The following is a 17,916-nucleotide window of genomic DNA, read 5'->3' on the forward strand; positions in this document are numbered from 1 at the left end:
GGAAATTAGCTCATCTTGGCCTACGTATTACACTGGATACCTGCACTGTCAGGTTTCCCTAACCAACATGATGTTCCACCTTATATTGTCAGTTTCTAAGACTTTATAAAAGCATTAAAGGATCCAGGAGCCACGGTTCACCTTCCTCCTTCTATCCTTTCTTTGCTTCCAAGTAGGTGGTGATCACTGCAATTAAAGGGGTGGAGGTAGGTGAACCACAGCCCCTCCTTTGGTCCCAGCTGGAGTTACCACTAGCTCTTGCCTCGCCTTTGCTGGTTCTGAGAGAGAACACTGGGGCTGGGAAGCCACTACCTACCACATTTGTTCAGGTCTCGTTTCAGTTGGTGATAATGTATATGAAACATATATAAAACTGGAGGATGAGTTGTGGTATTTGACCAGCACATGAGCATTGTAAGTTTGAATTCAAGACACTCAGAATAGCAGGAGATAGCAAAGATGTTCCTTTGACCTCTTTGGAAATTGAATAACCGAATTGTCAAGAGACCAATTTCCAGCTTCTTTTCAGTAAAGTGGTGCAGAAAAGGATCTGCTTTGTATCAGGAGCAGTCTGAGACAAACCAATAATTCTAAATAGATACAAGAAAAATCAATATGCATCCTTCATTACGTTGAAAATATTTTTAAAGAACAAAACTGATTTTAATTTCAAAGGTGTCACTGCTTTTTAAATGAATATTTTTATTGAGAAAATCAAGTTACATTTAGAAGTTTCTAAGTATTCTAAGGGAGAAAACCTTCTCATTACATGTATTAATTTGATAGAGAGAACTCTGAAAGATGGCACTTGACAAATACTACATGGATTCTGTGTTGAATGGTTTTGTTAGTGGAAGTCTTTGTACATGTTTTTTTTAAAAAAACTTTTAAAAACCAAGTTTTTATAACTGCCAGCTTTTAAAACTTATCCTGATTTGGCTTTTCCTGGTCTTTTTTCTGTATCTATCCCTAAAACTATAGCCAAAGCAGAAAGTACTGTTCAGTTCATTGATCTGAACAGTTCATTGATGCTTGCTAAAACTTTTCCTTTCAATTCCCTCAAAATGAGCTTCAAATCAGTGGAAAATAAGATACTGTGGGTTTTAACATATTATAATCACTAGTAAAGTTTAAGAAGCCATATAAAAAAAGATGAAATGCAAAAAAAGGAAAACATATGTGAGTGATAGTTGAAATAGATTTTATTGTGCTGTTGTGCTTTAAACCCAGCTGGCAACTAAGCACCATTGCAGCTGCTTACTCACCTCCCCCCACCCACCCTGGTGGAATGGGGAGGAGAATCTAAAGTAAATCTTGCAGGTTGAGACAAGACTGGTTTAATAATTGAAACGAAGTAAAATATAATTATATTAAACGATAATGATAATAAAAAGGGAAAAAAAGGCAAAAAACAACTGATACACACAACACAATTACTCACCACCAGCTGACCAAAGCCAGACCCCAACCCTAAACTCAGATTGTCCCCCCCTTCCAGGTAACTCCCCCACTTTACACACTGAGCATGACATGCTGTGGTATGGAATACGCTTTTGGCCAGTTTGGATCACCTGTCCTGGCTATGCCCCCTCCCAGCTTTTCTGGGTTTTTTTATGTATCTCCTCACTGACAGAGCATGAGACAGACACAAGAGTTCTTGACTTAGGACAAACAAAACTTAGCAAAGCCCAAAACATCAATGTTATCAATATTATTCTTATACTGAATCCAAAAGACAGCACTGTACCAGTTACTGAGAAGAAATTAACTCTATCCCAGCCAAAACCAGGACATGTAATGACATACACAGTCATACACCACTGTTGTGCTCATACGAGCATGCATGCCACCATGTACAAATGCATGCAGAAGTCCCATTTTACCCTTACTGTCTTATTAGGGTTTTTACCCATATGACAACATATACATTGGTGTAGCACAGAACACCTGTGCTTGGCTGGCGTCAGATCTACCATTTATTCCCTAACATAGCAAGTTGCTGAGTCCTAGGCCCTTTTTATAATGACTTTCTTTCCTGCTGTTCTTTTGAGGAAAGGTTACTAGGATTTTTTTTTCTTGTGGTAGCTTGCTCCTGCCCATTATTTTTCATGGATGAGGGGTCATTTCCACAAGATTTAGTGGAAGGGCATCTGCTGCGTGATGGAGGGACACAGACGTCAGAAATGAAAGCCACAAAGAAATCTCTTTTGCCATCACTGATGGTGCATCAAGTGCAAAAGCTTGCTCTCATCCCAGCTCAGAGAAGGCCTGGGGGAGACAGAGCCAAGAGCAGGCTGTATGAAATGCGATGACACTGTTTGCTAAGCCAGCTGCTCTTCATATCCTGGCAGGAAATTAGCCTTTGGCAGATCTATTATGTAGCTTGAATATATTAGACATGCGCAAAAGTCCATTCCTGTTTGAGAAGAAGAAAAATATTTATAGTCCTTCCCTACTACAGAGACCCTCACCTTACCTGACCAGAGAGACTGGGATGCCATAGGAATAGAAGTTTCATTGTTGTGCAACCATACTACTCCTAAATAATGAAGACATCCAAACATTAATGCTGTAAAAATTGTTATGCTGCATCACATCATTAAAAGTTTACAGTTAGTATGTGTATTTTACTAAAAACAGACCTAACAATGACTCCGACCTTTTTTTGTTCTTCTTAAGCTTTCAGTATTGCAAATTCAAATATAGGAAGATTCAGGTGCAAAAAAAACACCCACAATTTTTGATAGAAAATCTTGCTTAATAAGTCAGATTTCAGATTATACAACAATAAACTGGAAATAAAACTCCTTGAAAGGAGTTTTGGTTAGCCAAGAAGCAGCACCTAGAATTTCGGAATCAAAGATAAACATATAAGGAACAGATGTAAGGGAAAATGTCAGATATTCCAGACAATTAAATTTGTTGTCTTGGCATTCTCAGTAACTCCATTCTCCTATGTTTGTTTTGTTTTAGTGACCTTTTTCAGACATGCTTTGTTGGGCCTGTATATTTGAGAGATGAATCACAGTCAGAGCTAGTGATGACAATGTTGCCCTCTCCTGCCCTCAGGGGTAACTGGTCACCATCACAGGAGGTCAGGGAGTACTACTACCTTGCACCCTTTCACAGACCTCTAAAAATAGGATGTTGATGTGATACATGAATAACATCCAAATTTCTCCAACCAGCAGAATTTTCTAGGTTACAAAGTCATTAACTGCCAACTGAAGTCCCAAGGTCAAATAAAATGTTTAGTATTCTGAAAATAGCCTTTTTGCCTTTGGCTGGCATTTAGCTAAAGATAAATTTATAATGTCTTTCAATCAATTAAGACTAGGCTATAATACATTTGCACTGTTTGTTAGAAAGCAGTCCAAAAGAGAATTAATCCCTGCTTGGACAAAAGCCCATAAAGCCAACCTTTTACTCTCTTACTGGTGTCTTTTTTTTCTAAAAAATCTTTTACAGAAAACAAAAATAGTTAAAAAAGGAGGAAGTAAATATTTTGAAATACTTTGAAGTGGCTTTGCCACTAGAGTCAAAAGATGTCTATTACAGGTGTGTACAGAATCTAAGAGTTTCAAAACTTCGCAAACCTCTTCAAAATTTTCTCATTCCACTGGTGTCATGAGCAAACCTGAGCTGAGAGTATGGTTCCCTTCAGTAAAGCAAAAAATAAAGAAAATAGAGCCAAAGAGATACATGAGAGATGTTTCCAGTACTGCTCCCTTCATTTCTAGGCACTTTACTCAAGGTCATGGAAATCCTTCTTTAAAATCTTAAAAATCCAAGACACAGTTTGCAAGTTCAGTATAGAATGGCAATGTGTACAGACTGATATCAGGACTATGTGGTTAGTGCTGTAAGTAACTAGAGTGAATTTCCTCCCTTCTGCCAGGATCACATAATTTGTCTTTGTACAAGGAACAAGAAGACAGGCTTTTCTCCTTTGGCTTGCACTGTGCTTTTTTGTGCGTAAGCAATTGTCTTCTTGTAACCGGTGCTGGACCTTCATTTTCATAATATATGCTAATTACATAAAAATGAATGGAGAAAAATAATTGACAGAAAGTTTAATATGTACCAAATTTTTTATGTTTATTTAAGGATTTCAAATATAGTGCTTATATTTTCTACCAGGACCTGGAAACTTTAATCTTTCAGGAGAGAGGTGGAGATTTCTCCACATTTTCCTGCGCATAAAGCATGTTACTGGGCCCTGAGGGGTTCACCTCCACAAGCTCTGATGTCATATCATTTTTATATGTTAAAAAGATAAGTTTTAGTATATTTTATGAGAAGTTTTTATGATTCATTTGTGCTCTCATGATAATTACACACCTGGCATTACAGACATTCTACAGAGTAGAATTTTTTCAATATATTTTAGTGTTTTATTGATTCATTTCAGTTCTTAGTAGTTATTCTCATGTTAATTATACCTGACGTTATAGACAGAGTAGTATTAATTAAGATTCTGTAAGAAACTTTGGATCTCTGCAGAGAATTAATAGACTTTAATTTGGAAAATATTTAAATCGTACAGTGAAATGGTACAAGATTTTATTGGCCTAAAAAAACTACAGATAATTAATATCTTTAACTTATTGGGATTAATATACATAATCTTTCAGTGATGATTTAGTGATGCATTAAAGATATGTTTATAAAATCCAAAATATTTTCATCCCTAATTATTCTCTTAGTAACCTTTCTTTATATATTTTATTTATTCAAAATTGTATTAGTGAAAGTGTTTAATAGAAGCTTCGAGGTAATGTTAGAAAGCCTGCTGTTTAACCATTTCTGTATGCACAAATGAATGTCAGTTATAGGTAGGCTGTGGAAAAGTGTTAATTTAAATGAAAATTTCTCTTTCAAGTTCTCAATGTCTCCTCACATACAGAAGTCATTCAGGGAGCTCTGTCTTATTGAACTGAAGATGTTTAAAGCATTACACTTTAAATATTACTATAAGAGAGTTTATGCAAAGGTGTTTATATTAATTCCGTAGGCATAACTATTTATTTGAAAAATAGTATTTTCAAGTGTAAGTGTATAAGGTTCCTTTACTAAAATCCTACATTCTTAGACACCTACTTCAGCTTTCTTTCCAGTTTAAGGAACCTTTTCCCCCGAAGAGTCCAGTCACCCAGCACATCCCTTTGTTGTGGGAATAAATAAGGTGTTCAGGAAGCCTAGTGGGTTCAGCCAGTCTGAGAAGCTGCATCCAGGACTGTGTGTTACCTTTCCATGTACACCATGTAGCACTTGTGGGGACGTAGGCTCTTGTATGTGTGTATCTGCTGCAGTAAAGTGAGGGACTCTCAATTTCTGGGAGACTGTGTTGGTCAGGATCTCTGGGAGGTATATAGTCTGTTTTATTTTTGGTATCAAATTTGACTGTGGCCCCATGCTGCTTCTTTGGGTTTCTGATTTAGAGCTTCTAAATTACACCTAAATTATGCTACTAAATTAGTTTAAAATCAATGAAGTGACTTCATGATGTTAATTACAAGACAGCATTGATGGACTGTCAGATCTAAAATGAGTTTACTTTCCACTAGTATTGCTACTAATGTAAAATGAAATTTAAACTTAGATTTCTTCTATATCCTGTAATTTTAGCAGCTAGCTTTTACTAGGCCTTAACAGCTAGCCTGAGTGCTAGCCTGAACATAGGTGAGAAATTTTTGCATACAGAGAGGTGAATCAGGAGTATTGGCTACAATACGTAATGAGAAGCCTGAATTAAATCTGCAGTTAACTCTCTTACTCAATAGCTCGTGGATGGATGTCTGCTGTATATGGTCTTATATACGTTAGATATCTATTTAGTAAGCATTTTACAGGGTCAGGGTTGTTTTTTTTTCCAAACAAAGTAGTAACATGACACAATATCATACAATATCAAATTGTGTATGGGTTCAATACTGTAGTATGCTATGAATCCCTGTGATTTGGTTAGCATGCTCAATTTTGCTGTTAACATGAGAAATAAGCTACTCTATTCTTCCACAAGGAATTTCTATTGAATGAATATTTTCACTTTGAAATATTGGGCTTTGACTAGCTCTTAGGTTGTACTTCTTTTATTTGTCTGTAAAATACTGATGTGTTCTCAGCTCTGTTGTATTCTGACTCTCCATTTTTTGTATTTGACTCAGACTCCCTTCCTGGTTATATGTGGTACCTACTTGTTTTCATTGCAAATCGGGAGGCAGGCAGGGCAATATGAGGGGTAAATGGTCTTGAGAAATCAGAAGGCATCCCTGAGATTAATTACTTTCTTCTTCAAAATCCCTCTGTTGAAATACTCACCTTTCCTGTCATGCTGCAGGCCATCCAGCGAGAAAAGCCTGAGAAGTACAGAAAACTGCAAGATGCCAGCAGATCAGCTGAGGCCCTGGTGGAACAGATGGTGAATGGTAATTACATGGGAGTTGGTTTAGATAATCTTCTTACAGATTTGATAAACGTACAGGTTTATATTTATCACAAGAATTATATTAGTCCAAATGGAACAGTAAAGTGATATTGCCTTATATTTATTTTATTATTTCTGAATGTTAAATCTGTTAATTAGAAAAGAGGGGAAAAAAAGTCTTACCACTTTAGTACCATGAAAAGAAATCTATGTAAAACTTGCTCACAGTAATGAACTGTATATTAACAATCTGTTTTGTGGAGAGACTTAAGTTGTAATCTTATTTTGTGAGCATGCTAAGCTTTTGAAGTACTTTTACACATCTGAGTTAGAAAAGCTCTGAAGGCATTACTTTAAAAGTTTGAAAAAAAGTGCATCCTGATTTTTAATGTGAAATGTATGTTTTTTAATATACATATTGCTGTAATGGTCTGTGTCATAGGAAATACAACATTGGGATTTGGAAGAAATTTTTGGCATTTGGTTTTTCAAAGATGATAAATGTAAAAACTTAAACAACTCTTTAAAAAGAAAAGTAGCTGTAAGATTTTGCATTTTTTTAAAATATGATATAATTCTTTTGAATTTCTAGATAAAACAAAAACAAACCCCAAAGAAAGGTAAATGAAAGTAAAATTGTAAGTCATGCCATTGTCCTTGATATTGAAGAATGTCTTACTTTGCAAGAAAATATTAAACCTGGACCAACATCTGTCATACTGATATGATTGCCAGAAATACAGATGATGAATGCACTGAGCTTCAGAACATATATTTTCTACTAAATTGTTACAGTGAAGAACCAAGAATTAAATAGCTAAACTTGAAATGCTTTAAGTTTGAGGTACTAACTGGCCAAGCTAAAGAAATTTGATGGAAGCCTAAAATTATTTTGCTTAAATATAAAGGTGTAATATTTTAAAAGTGGTCCTGTTTGATGTGTGGTGCATATTTAATTATCATTACCTTAACAAGTGCTTCAAGGGTTCCCTTCCCAGGCTCACTGAATAGACTGAAGGGAGTCTGGTAACATCTGCACTCTCTTTGAAACAATTTGGGCTGTTTTATGGTTGAGTACATAAAAAGTTCTGATTTTTTTTTTTAATATGTTTTCTGCCTAGAAGAACTGACTGTACATGACTTTTAGGGAAGCATTTGAAACTTGTGTGCTGACACGTCGAGGTTGCTAATTTGGGCAGAATCTGTCTAGGGCACATTTAGCAGTGCCTCACTCTTCCTTTGGCCAAATGGAGACTTGCACCTCAAGAATTCCAGTTTTAGTACCTTTGGTTTATATAGTACTTTAAGATGACTAACTTTGGTTTTAGTTGCAGAACCTACTGCTATATTAGATAATGCTTTCCTGGTACTGTACTGCCTACCAAGTCTAGTATCAAGTAGACTAACATTCTGCCTTAATTATTCTTATGTGTTTTTAACTGAAGATTCTCCTTTTTCTCCCTCAGTCCATGGGTCCATTCTTATTCATGGTTTGTAGATATCATGATCTCCACTGTGGCTAGATGTGCATATAAATATTTCCACTATGTCACAAATCGCACCTTTTTTGTAGGAAGCACATCCTCCAACTGGGGTGCAGGTACAGGGTAGACTAACTAAGCCAGCTTTGACTTTATCAGCTTCATCAGCTTTGTCAGCTGCTCTGAGATCTATGTCATGCCATATATTGTGGTAACCTTGGTAGTAAAAATATTCTAGCACTGATGACAGATTAGTTGGCTGTGAAAACGAAGATCCCTGATTGTCATGGTTTTGGGGAAGAAACTATCCCTTTGAAAAAAGAAACAATTCCTCTGGACTTGAAGCCCTAAATATTTATGGGACTTTCAGCTACTCCACTAATGCAAAGTCAATTTGAAGAATAGTGTTTGAAATGGTTAATGAATGCAGTAATTACCAGTGGTAGAGAGTAGAATTAAATAATTAACATTAGTTGATGAGAACTGTGAGATGATTTTAAAAAGGATTTGCAAATGGCATATATTGTGAAGTGCTCAAAATTACTCCTTGAGGGCAGACAGAGTTAACTGTCATGTAAAGCCATTGTACTTTTGAATAGAACATATTTTCTATTTGTCTTTTCTTCCAAATCATTATCATCTATTGCAATTAAAATTAATGGTTGCAATTTAGTTCAATTAACATTGAACTAAAAGTTATGTAAAAATATTAACAACTTAAAACTGCATCTCAAACTGTAGTAGAGTTATGCAGCTTTATATTTTCCACAGTAATTCAACTAAGTTTCTATAGTCTTTCTTTGGCTTGTAGAATTTTTGTTTTTCTTTTGATTGCTGGATTCACTAGGAATAAGAGAAAAGTTTTGCAGAATCTCCAAAGTGATGTTAAACAGAGCAGCGTGACTGTGCCTTCATACCTTCCTGTTCTAATGCTGGAACTCTTTTCCATAACATGGGAAGGAACTGGACTTAATGTGCCTGTATGGATTTGTGGGAGGTCTGCAGTTTAACATCTAGTGGAGGAAAGATGTACTGTGTTATTTTGAATGAAAACCCTTTTTAACTACCACAATTTACAGATCAAAAATGATGATGCTCCCTTTGTTATTCTTTAGGGAAACCAGTCAGTGATACAATTGATGATTGTCATGCATTTACAGTGTAATCTGTAATTAAAAGACTACAAAAGGCAAACAGATTTACAGCATAAATGAGTTCAGAAGTCAAGTGATGACAATTTTAATTGCATTGTTAAATTTCACTTATTGTGTGTCAATTAGATGTGGACTATTAATAATTAGACTCTTTAAGATTCCAGTTATGCTATCACTGAATTCCTGGCTTTAGTTAATATATAAAATGTTCTTCCTCTGCTCCTAAACAAGATTCTGAATGTAACAGATAAAGAGCATAAAAAGATGAAATGTCTGGTGGTTTGTTTGTAAGAGCAAGTTCAGAATGGTGGTGAATTCCATTGTTGTATCATTTATATTTACTTTATTGCTTTTGTTTTTACTGTGATAGGAGAGGGAATAAGCAAAAAGTAGGATTCAGATTCTGGAGATAATTGGATTGATTTATCTAAGATTTCATTTGTTTGTTTCTTACCTCAGAAGAAATTATTCTGAGGAAATGTGTTTATACAGGGCACTATTCTTGCCTTATGTAAATGTTTTCAGCCATTGTCAGCAAAAGTATTTTGCACTAGAAAGAACTGCTTTGTCACACAGCATAGCTATTCTTGTGTTTGTAAGCAGCGTGTCTGGACATTGCCATTTGAAGGACTTTTTCTATCACAAGGGAAATCATCGATGGTTTTGGTGGATGCTTCTTTATCCAACCACCCATCTTCTACATGATCTGTGCTCTACCTCTCCTTGCCCACACTTTCAAAGAAGTCTGATGATTACAATCAAAGAAAACTTCCATATTTCTCCCATTTTGTAGTAAAAATATCTATTTTGTTTTCCTTTACTAAATTATATTCTAAAATGGAATAACACATCTGTTGGTGCATGAGTGAAGCAATTTAGCAGTGACTACTACAGTAGTTTAGAATAAAATAAACAGGGCATCAAAATGAATACTCAGAGAATTTCTATAGGCAGTACTTAAGTGAATACAAATGAATTTGTTGTGATAAAACATCTAATATTTAAGTGCCACTGTTCTGTGGAAGATATGGATTATCTTGTGAGTTACTGTTTAACACACAGGAGTCAAAAGATACAAAACCCACAATAATATTACATTGTTCTATCACAGAACCATGGCAAATGATAGATGCACTTAATAAGATTTACTTCATGTTAAGTGGCAATTCCAAAGCACTTGCATGTGAGGTGCTGCACAATTAAAAATGTTCAGGCACAATTTGTTATGTGCCATATATAAGGTAATAAAATTAATAGATGCACTTCAGATAATGATCTGTTTCCTCTGGGTACAGTATATTTATTCAATGATTATATCAGAAGATTTTAGAATATGAAAAGATTATGAACCATGCACTATTCATAAAATAATATTTTACCAGAGAATGGGTTTTATATGGTTTCTGGACCTGTTTGTAAACTTTTGGTATGTCTTTCTACTATAAATGAAACAGAACAAGGGGATCGATGTTAACATCATGAATGAAAGCTGGTGGTTGCTAAAGTTGCTAAAGTTAATGAAGAAATCGGTACTTATCACAGAGAAAGGTTTCAAACAGGACAAGGAGCAATGGCCATAAACTAAAACACAAGTTCCACCTGAGAAAAATCTTTACACTGAGGGTGGAACAGGCTGCCCAGGAAGGTTGTGGAGTCTCCATCTCTGGGACGTTCAAAACCCACCTGGACAAACTCCTGTGTCACCTACTCAGGCTGACCCTACCTTGGCAGTTGGTTGGACTAGAAGATTTCCAGAGGTCCCTTCCAATCCTAACAATTCTGTGAAATTCTTGATCTTCAGCAATTCAGTGAGCAAATAAAAGCATTAAAATTATGCCCTCGTATCAACTTCTCAAATAATAATTTGTCATTTTCAAGGAGACAAAGGACTCGTTTTCTTCATAATAAGAAAAAAAAATTACAAACTTACCCAAATGTTTTCAAGTGCAAGTAATAACCATTTTCTTACATCCTTCTGGCAATGACATACCAGCATGTGATAGAGAACTTTGAGTTACCTGAGTGGACTGTGAATTAAGAGAGTTTGAAAACACATGCTATGGAGATTTTCAGATGGGTCTTCCTTTCAGTAGGATATTGTATTGCCTAATGGAGGTGTATCTCTGCAATCTTTTACCAAACATGGCTCAGCACAACCCAGATTTGTACTGTCCACTTCAGTAACATGAAGAGCAAAAGCATTTTTTTTGTCTGTGGACTTATGGAATCACATTTAGATTCAAAGCTTAGATATTACAGAAAAGAATTAATGAAAAATTGAATATTGGGTATTTTCACATGTTTAAATGTTACGTTAAGAGAGACATATGAGTAAAAAGAAGAAAAGAGAAAAGATCATCTGAAATAGTCCTCTCTGAATCCTTGAAGAAAATATTGCAGTGAAAAGTATTATTATACATGGGGAATCCATGACTGCACTTCACCTGGTAATCATAATCTTGCCTAAGGGTACCTTGGAGATTGTGGCAGCTGAAAAGAGAGGAAAGGAGGAATAAATAAAAGTGATCTTTTCATATCTACTCCGCCAAACTCATAAGCAGTGTCTTCCAGGTTCAGAGGTAATCATGAACACAGTGGCAAAGATAATCTGCTCTCTGTTATGGGTATACAGCATTTTTATAACTAATATCACAACAGAAAAGGAAAAAAAAATTGTTGAAATACAACACAGTTAAAAGTCTTATCTTCTATAAGACTTGTTTGTTCTTGCTGTTGTTAAGGTTCAGTATCTGTGTGCCTGGTCATCTGTGATTCTTGTTATTTAGATGTGCTATGCCAATCAGGTTTATGCTGTCTCTTCACATGTCACTATATGTTACTTAGACATTACACTTTAATAAAATCTAGTTATGTGTACTACATCTCCAGATGCACACACACACTCACGGAAGACCACGTTGTTTTTGGATTTTATTAAGACGTGTCAAAATCCTGTTTACCTCTTAAGGTTCATTTTATATTCTTGCACAGTCCTTGAACTGTACTCTTCAGTTTTTAGTATATAATGTGTACATGTGACTGCTCCAACCAGCACAGTTACCATTATCTCCCAGTAGCCCTGGGCTTCCTGTTTTTCTGTAGTTTTGGTTTTTGAAATCGTGTACAATTTGCTTGGCTAGGGCAGCACCCCAGAAACAAAGCATATCCAGGGAACCACTGTCAGGTACTGCACAGTCTCTTTCCAAGTGGGCTGTTCCCAAGCAACTCTGAATGGAGTATCTGTGAGCTGGATCCAGAATAGGATTTGCCAGAGCACTATGGTGCTCCTCAACAGACATGATCCTGGATTATCATTTTGCGTGGTTTACTATATAGCATGCATTATAGTAATTCCCTAGAAAATTTTATTGTAATATATTTCTGGTACTTATTTTATTTAAGGGATTTAGCTGTAATTAGAACTTCATTTCCTGTGTCCTACCTTACAAAATTGCTCATCAACTTTACTATTCTTTATCCTTGATAAAATAATTTTCCTGCAGATTGGGAGTCCAGGTTGCAAACTAGATAAACCATATTTGACAGTGTATTAAAGACCACAGAAGTGGAACACTTAGGTCTTTTGCTTTTACTCATTTGCTTTTAAACTTGCTTTTAAAAAAAAAACTTTAATTTTGATTATTTTAATAAAAACTATTTTACTGGTTAGCTAGTGTATGACTAAGTGATGATATTAAAAATGTTCTTCAGCATATAGCATTACTTAATGAATTGAGAAATTTATTTTTGAAATCAAGATTGGTCTTATTGCTATATGTATCATTACATGTCATTACACCAAAAAAAGGTTAGGGGTTAGATTTAAGCTTCCATTGAAAGAATAAATGAGATGCTTAAGTTAATATTATTTTGAAGTCAGCCTGAGTTCAAGTTTCAGTATAATTATAAATTATGTTATTGTAAGACGCCTTTGCTTATCTTTCATATGCATTGCCTCGCTTTCTTCACAGAGAATATAGAGCTCTTTTATCTTTAAATTGTTCTAAATAATTGCCTTGTCTGTAATAACTAAAGCCAGTTTGACTTTATGAACTTTAATATAAGCATAATTATTGAACAATAGACAGAAATGGGCAAACTATATCAGAGAAACCAAACCCTGTCTGAAAATAATCATAGAGAAGCATCACCTATGGCTCCTCGTCACTCTGCTTAGTGTCTCCTGATTGTCACTGTTGTATACACAGGACTGGCCTGGATGGAAATTTGATCTGATCATGTGTTTATGATACTTCTAAAATAACATCTAATGCAAAACTTGAGGGATTATCAGAAGCCTCCAAATAGCTGTGAATGTAGTTCCCATTCATTTAAATCAGTCTTTTTATGAAAGAAAATCCAACAACAGTCTTGTACATTAAAATCTAATTACAGTCCAGACAAAGTTTTCAAAATCCAGCTGTCATGCATTTTCTTATTTCTTACAGCAGTTTTAATTAGCTTTATGTATTGTATCTTTATTTTCTGCTTTATTCCCATTCTTGTACTTTAATGTACTTTATAATTCATTCCCATAGCAACAAAAGTACCGTAGAAGCAACTTTAAATATTTTTGATATGCTTTCTCCAGTAATGTGTAACATCTGTATACTCAGGACTATTATTTGATGATAAATCATTAACTGGATTTATGAGTTCTCAAAACCAGAAATTGAATTGTTAAATTATATTACTTTATTATTATTATTGTCTTTGTAACTTGTTTATCTTTAATCATCTTCTTCTCCCGTGTTTCCAGAGGGCCTGAATCCTGACAACATTAGACAAACCTCAGAGCAGCTGAAGAGCCGCTGGATTGAGTTCTGTCAGTTGCTCAGTGAAAGACTGGCATGGCTGGAGTACCAAAATAACATCATTGACTTCTACTCCCAGCTGCAGCAACTGGAGCAGACAACAATTACTGCAGAAAACTGGCTGAAAGCACAACCCACACCAGCAACAGATCCCACTACAGTAAAAACTCAGTTGGAAAAATGCAAGGTTAGAGATTCTTCTCACAGTTTTTTATGATATTGTACTTCATTGGCGTTCTAACAGTGGGACAGATTATGACCAACTCTATTTCAACATAAAAATGGTGAATGGAACCCTTGTCTTTACAAATTATTGAACTTATTCAAGGAAGGGAGAGGAAAGACTGGTAAAGTAATAAAGAGACAATAGAACCCAACATATGGGTGTTTAAAATATTTAGTTATTAAGATGCTTAGACTCTTTAAGCTAGAGAACTGTGGCCCTAAAGTCTTCTTCCTTTTTTTTGTCCTGTAAGAATCTGTGTCTTAGAAATTGTTGCTCATCACCTCTGTTAAGGATCTGTGCCAGAAAATTGTTTTCAAATTCCAAAATTCTGCTACTGCACACCATTTTACTTGATACAGACCCTGTGTTCTGCTGCAGGGGAGGAATATTATTCTGTCATAGTGTGACAGAATCACAGTGGTTGTGCAAAATGGTTACACCAATTCACTTATTATTCTCCCTAATTGTTTTAATTTTTGTGCTGCCCTGTCATAGAAATTTGATTATCTCTCTTCCTGTAGAGAGCTCTGTGGGTGGGGATTACTTACAAGTTAATATTGATGTACAGGAATATATTGAGATGTAGTACTGAATTATAAATTGCATGACATATTTGTAGAAGCTTGACTTTAGGGAATCTCTGACTCCAAAAGCTTTCAAACAGAAAACAATGTTTGAAACCCAAATTTAGATCTGCGCTATTACTTCTGTTTTCAGGCATTTCCAAACTGGAATTGTACTTACAGAGGGTCTGTGTTTTCAAGCAGAAAGGTTCTCTTTGAGTAGCTCTACTATGAACTGTACATTTGGCTTACTTTCCTCATTTCTTTTTACTTAGTAGTTGTATGTGTACAAGGTCTCATGAAGGTATAATAACCCAGACTCATGGCTCTCTACAGCTTCCTGAGGAGGGGGAGTGAAGAGGAAGGTGCTGATCTCTTCTTCCGGGTATCCAGTGACAGGATACATGGGAATGGTCCAAAGCTGTGTCAGGGGAGGTTTAGACTGGACTGGGAGGGTGTTCAAACAGTGCAGCAGCCTTTCTGGAGAGGTGATTGATGCCCCCAGCCTGTCAGTTTGTAAGAGGCATTTGGACAATGCCCTTAGCAACATGCTTTAACTTGGTCTGCCCTGAAGTGGTCAGGTGGTTGGACTAGATGTTCCTTGTAGGCCCCTTCCAACTGAGCTATCCTACTCTACTTTAACCTCAAACTCTGATATGTTACTGTGAGGCTGATAAAAATCACTGGGCACCCTCATCTTTCCTTTTCTGCTTCATGCTATTTAGACTGTTTGGCCTGCTATAATCTAACAGAGATTCAGTACATAGTCTAACAGACTCCAGGGTTATGGGACACGTGTTTTTCTCTTCCCAGCTTCACGTGAAAAAGATGTTCCTTAGGCATGAAATATTAATGTACTATCTATCTTATTTTCTTTGAGCATTACACTAATAACATGACAATGTTCTGCAAAAGTGTCTTTAAAGTGTCTTTAAGCAGTGCTATCAATCAACAATCGTATTTGGAGCAGAGGTATTGATTTGTGAGGAGAGATTTAAAATACTGGTTTTGCTTGTATTGTAACTGATGTATTTGGGAGCAGAAGAGATGTATAATGTGCATTGAAACAGTGGTGATTTCATGGCACTATGGATTTCATTTTTCAAGTAGCTTTATCTTGATTTTTTTTTTTGTTCAAACATGCAGGATGAAATCATCCGAATGTCAACCCTTCAACCTCAAATTGAACGACTAAAGGCTCAAAGTCAAGCACTGAAAGAGAAAGAACAAGGACCAGTGTTTCTGGATGCTGACCTTGCTGCTTTTACCAGCCATTTCAAACAAATATTTGCTGACATGCATGCCAGAGAAAAGCAGCTACAGACCAGTAAGTGTTCATGACAAGAAGTCAATTTGCCAGACTAGCATGCAAAGAATAGGTATTGTATATATTTTGCTGTCTTAGTTTTATATTTGCTTTTGTCATATTAAACTAGTATTGCAATTTTTAGGTGCACTTTTTTGCAACTGAATTAGTCTTTCAAAAATCATCAGGGAATTCCATATTAATAGGAAAACAAGGGCATGTACACTGGTCAGAAGAAAAGGTTACACTCAATGTAGTTCTACTATCAGACCTCCTCTTGTTAGTGTGTTTATGGACAGATTCAGTGATATTTTTTGGCAACCTAAAAAAGTCTTTGTTTAGTTGGGTTGTAAGGTGGGACAGTCCATCTCTGTCAGTAGAGAGAAAAGAGATTTATATTACATGCTAATATTAAATTATATTAAATGCTCTAAATTTTCACAGAATAGAGATTTAACTACATAAAGCTCATCAAAGAGAGCAACTACTTTAGCGTATCAAGTTTTTTATCATGTGATCAACTGTTCCTTTTTTTACAACGTGGAATATATGACTGCCAGTTATAGCATTATTTGCAATATTTGTAGTAAAATGAATTTTTCAAGAGATGGAAAATGCTATACCAAAATAGAAAAGTGACTGTTTCTTATTAAAGATATGTAGAATGTCAATGACTACTGTACACTTTCTGTATTTGATTATGAAATTAATAATTAATACAAATACAACTTTTCTCAACAACAAAGACATTATTTGCCTCTTAAACCAACAATATCTCTAAATGACTGTACTGTTTTGAGATTTGACATAGTACTAGCTCCTTCTAGTGGTTTTTTATAGTATTCCTCCTAAATTCTTTCATGAAGAGTTTTGGATTTTGTTTTTACAACAGTACATTACTGTGCTGCTGTAGCTATTTCACATGTGCACACATACACAAACTGAAGGTGCATAGGAGAACTGAAGATATAAAATGTAAGCATACCATAGCAAGTGACGAAAGAATGAGCTGTAGAAATTTAGTATTAAGGAGTATAATGTTTATTCATGACTCTAAAGCCAAGGCATGCAGTGGGTAAGATTTAAAACCCATTAATATGGTGAAATCGGTTGCCATTCTGCCAACAGAAAAATATTGTAGATGCTAGTTTGTTTATGATTTCTTCTTTATCTAATGTTGCATAATTGCCGGGTTTGCCTCATCTAATTTTACTGTAGTGATTGCTCATGAACTAATCAGTTGATTAGTCCAGTAAGACAAATAGTCTTCACTGCCTGAACCATGGGCTTTGGGAAAGTTCTTCCTGAATGTTCATTCCTCCCACCCCCCTTGCTGTATTATGCTCCTTGGGTGCCCTGGACAGCTGCAGAGGGAGTTGCTCTGAGGTGAAAACATTGAACAGACTGGGCAGAGTCTCCTGAAGTGCTAGAAAACAGAAGTTCCTAAATCAATATTTCATGGAGCCCTGGACAGTTGTTACTGTTTTATGTGGCTACTGTGCATCATAGGAGCTTCATCTCAAATGGTTCAGCTGTCAAGATGAGGTTGTTTTATCCTGTAGAGTACATACCTGCAGTGATATTTTAGGTGAGAGTATTATGTCAATTATATTAGATCTTCAGAAATTTCATCCATAGTTTTATCCAAAGTGCTGACTTCCTGCCGTAACTGTTCTAGATATGAACGATCACGCATGGGATAGGTTTGCCTATTGCCATTTCAGGAAAGTCTTACGGATCAAAACATATAGAAAAAAACCCAACAAACAAACCCTGAAACTAAAGCATGGAAAATTTGGTACTTTGAGACTCAGTTTCTTCAGCTTTCTTTAATGACTACTTTTCTTGTGTTATACAGATGGGGAAAAGGCCATATCCCGTCTTTATTTTAGCCTTACTTTAGTAGAAAATGTTGAAATTTTGCTAGAGCATTTTAGATATTTAT

At 35.6% G+C, this 17,916-nt stretch overlaps 1 protein-coding gene across 7 annotated transcripts in view; it reads left to right on the forward strand.

The window, feature by feature from the left end:
* Window positions 1-17,916, forward strand: part of DMD (dystrophin) — a 991,087-nt gene that overhangs the window by 313,916 nt on the left and 659,255 nt on the right. For all 7 annotated transcript variants that reach the window (XM_018084043.3, XM_018084032.3, XM_018084034.3 and 4 more), the window contains 3 exons: window positions 6,341-6,428; window positions 13,822-14,063; window positions 15,812-15,992. In XM_018084043.3, the coding sequence (XP_017939532.3) occupies window positions 6,341-6,428; window positions 13,822-14,063; window positions 15,812-15,992 (511 nt within the window). The remainder of the gene's footprint in view (window positions 1-6,340; window positions 6,429-13,821; window positions 14,064-15,811; window positions 15,993-17,916) is intronic.

Source organism: Manacus vitellinus, unplaced genomic scaffold (genome assembly GCF_001715985.3).
Source record: "Manacus vitellinus isolate BGI_N305 unplaced genomic scaffold, ASM171598v3 scaffold_7_pilon, whole genome shotgun sequence".
NCBI classification, from domain to species: Eukaryota; Metazoa; Chordata; class Aves; order Passeriformes; family Pipridae; genus Manacus; species Manacus vitellinus.